This window comes from Cyprinodon variegatus, unplaced genomic scaffold (assembly GCF_000732505.1).
Source record: "Cyprinodon variegatus isolate N-32 unplaced genomic scaffold, C_variegatus-1.0 Scaffold1216, whole genome shotgun sequence".
NCBI lineage: Eukaryota > Metazoa > Chordata > Actinopteri > Cyprinodontiformes > Cyprinodontidae > Cyprinodon > Cyprinodon variegatus.
In genome coordinates this window covers 79096-81555 of record NW_015151669.1, presented here as the reverse complement: position 1 = coordinate 81555, position 2460 = coordinate 79096, and the positions used below count along the sequence as shown (strand labels likewise).

The following is a 2460-nucleotide window of genomic DNA, read 5'->3' as shown; positions in this document are numbered from 1 at the left end:
GGGGCGCGGTGTGGTGTTCAGGGGCGCTGTGTGGTGTTCAGGGGCGGGGTGTGGTGTTCAGGGGCGCGGTGTGGTGTTCAGGGGCGCTGTGTGGTGTTCAGGGGCGGGGTGTGGTGTTCAGGGGCGCGGCGTGGTGTTCAGTGGGTAATCAGGGGTCATCAGACTCTAACTCCTCCCCATCAGACGTACAGTGAGAGCAGGTAGATGCATCAGAACGTGTGAGAACTTTCTCCTGATGCTGTCCCTGTTCCTGCTGCAGGAGGAGAAGGAGATCCCTACCTCCGTTTTCGTGAAGGAACCTCCTCCGTTCCCTCGGGATGAGATCCCAGAGGAAGGAGAGCCGTCGGCTCCTGGGGTCAGCGACGTGAAACCGGAGGGCGGCTTCCACACCATCGACCTGTCTTCTGACGAGGACGTTGGTCTGGAGGCCGACATGGATGAAGACGAGCCGTGGCCTCAGGATCTGGACAGCATGGACACGTCCACAGCGGATAAACTGAAGAGGTCCAGCCTGAAGAAGGTCAGGGCCCCAGAGAGGCCAGCAGATAGCCAGGTGTTTGATTGGCCAGACGGCAGTAAGCTCCTCTCCTTCTGTGCAGGTGGACTCTCTGAAGAAAGCCTTCTCCAGGCAGAACATTGAGAAGAAGATGACCAAGATCGGGACAAAGATAGTTTCTGCTGAGCAACGTGAGAAGATCAAGCAGAGAACGGCCAGCCTGAAGGTGTCTCCTCTGACCTTTGGGATGAGGAAGGTACAGCGGTCTCCTCTGGTCTCCTCTGGTCTCCATCTGGTCTCCATCTGGTCTCCATCTGGTCTCTGAGGGCTTCCTCTGGTCTCCAGACATGATGTTCTTCTGTGTCTCCTCAGGCTCGCAGCAGCTCAGACTCTCAGCCTCCTGATGGAGCAACCAGGGAGTCCCTCTCTGCTGAGGTGGACCTCCAACTCTCTCCTCCATCCTCCACCCAGCAGGAGGTCCCCTTCACTGAGGTCCACGCCCAGCTGGCTCCTGCTGACCATCAGGGAGGACTCCCTGAGGAGGAGGCAAAGAGGGAGGAGCAGGAGGAGGCTGTGGTGGAGAACATGGAGGAGCTGAAGGTGGAGAAGGAGGAGGAGGTCAGGGAGGAGGTGAAGGAAGGTTTAGTGGTGGTGGAGGCAGACGTGTCGGTGGTCTCTGAGGGACTCAGTGAGGAGTACGCTCTGTCCTCCACCCTCCCTCATGGGAGAGGAGAAGATGAGGAGAAGGAGGAGGACGCCTAAAGGAAAGGGGGGGTGAGGAGAAACCAAATCCAACCTTCAGAGGTTCTTCTAGGAACCATGAAGACAACTAAAGATTCTTCTGCTTTTCTCCTTGAACTAGAGTTCTCCTAACGTCTCCTCAGATAAAACCTCCAGCCTTTCAGAGATCTGGACCACAGACCAAACAGGAAGAACTTCTTGAGGTGTTCCTTTAGGTCCATAGGACCTCCACCGCTTCATATCTTTGAAACCTTCCTTTGTTTTCTGTTGAGTCTCAGGTCTGGAGGATCATCTGGAACCTTATGGGAACCAAACCAGCCCCCAGGTTCCTTCAAACCTTCTTCTTTCCATCATCCAGCTTCATTCCCACCAGAGAACCATCATCCAGGTTCCTCTCTACCAGCAGACCATGGATCTCCACCTCCTTCTTGATGTTTGGAACATCCTCTGAAGGTCTCTTCTTCTAATGTCTTTCCTGAAGGTCTTCCTCAGGTTGGTCCACCTTCACCGCAGTCCGGTTAGGTTCCTTCAGTCTTCAGGTTGATGCTCCTTCCTCAGATCTCCTCGTTCCATAAAGTTCCCGTCCAGGACCGTTCCATTGGTCCTGATAATGTTGTAGAGCTTCCCTCCAGGGTTCTTCTGATGATCCTCAGGTTCACGCATACTAAGAAGGGAATACCCTGCGTGGTCTCCAAAGTTCCTCTGCAGTCCACCCAGGGTGCTCCTACATTCCAAAGGAGTTCCTCCACATTCCCATTCAGGAGTTTTCCAAAAGCTTCTCCTGCTGAGGTTACTCCAAAGGTTTCTGTCTGCTCCTACCTCGGTGCCGCCACCGTTCTCCTCATGTTCTCCTCATGTTCTCCTCATGTTCTCCTCATGTTCTCCTCATGTTCTCCTCATGTTCTCCTCATGTTCTCCTCATGTTCATCAGGAACCCAGAGGGAGCTCCATCTCTCCCTGAACGTTCTGCCATAGCCTCTGAACCTCCTTCCTAGAGGTTCTGCTCTGCACCAGTCATGTAGACTGAAGGCCTGGAGGTTCTCCACACAGTGTGGAGAACGTTGGTGTGGAACCAACTGAAGATGGTTCATTTCTCTGGCCAAAGACTGTTTCTTTCTCTGTATCGTTTCCTGTGTTACTCAATCACCTCCTGACCAATAAAAGCTCACCTACAGCTGATTGTTTCCTGTCTTCAGTTCTCCAGATGTTCCGTCACCTGGAAC

The 2460-nt window shown here is 53.8% G+C and overlaps 1 protein-coding gene across 1 annotated transcript in view; it reads left to right on the top strand.

The window, feature by feature from the left end:
• LOC107102200 (serum deprivation-response protein-like) overlaps positions 1-2414 on the top strand; it is a 6058-nt gene extending 3644 nt beyond the window's left edge. Inside the window, exons 3-5 of the mRNA XM_015401408.1 lie at positions 260-520; positions 600-752; positions 869-2414. Coding sequence (XP_015256894.1) covers positions 260-520; positions 600-752; positions 869-1258 — 804 coding nt within the window. The 3' untranslated portion in view covers positions 1259-2414. The remainder of the gene's footprint in view (positions 1-259; positions 521-599; positions 753-868) is intronic.
• Positions 2415-2460: the final 46 nt, after the last annotated feature.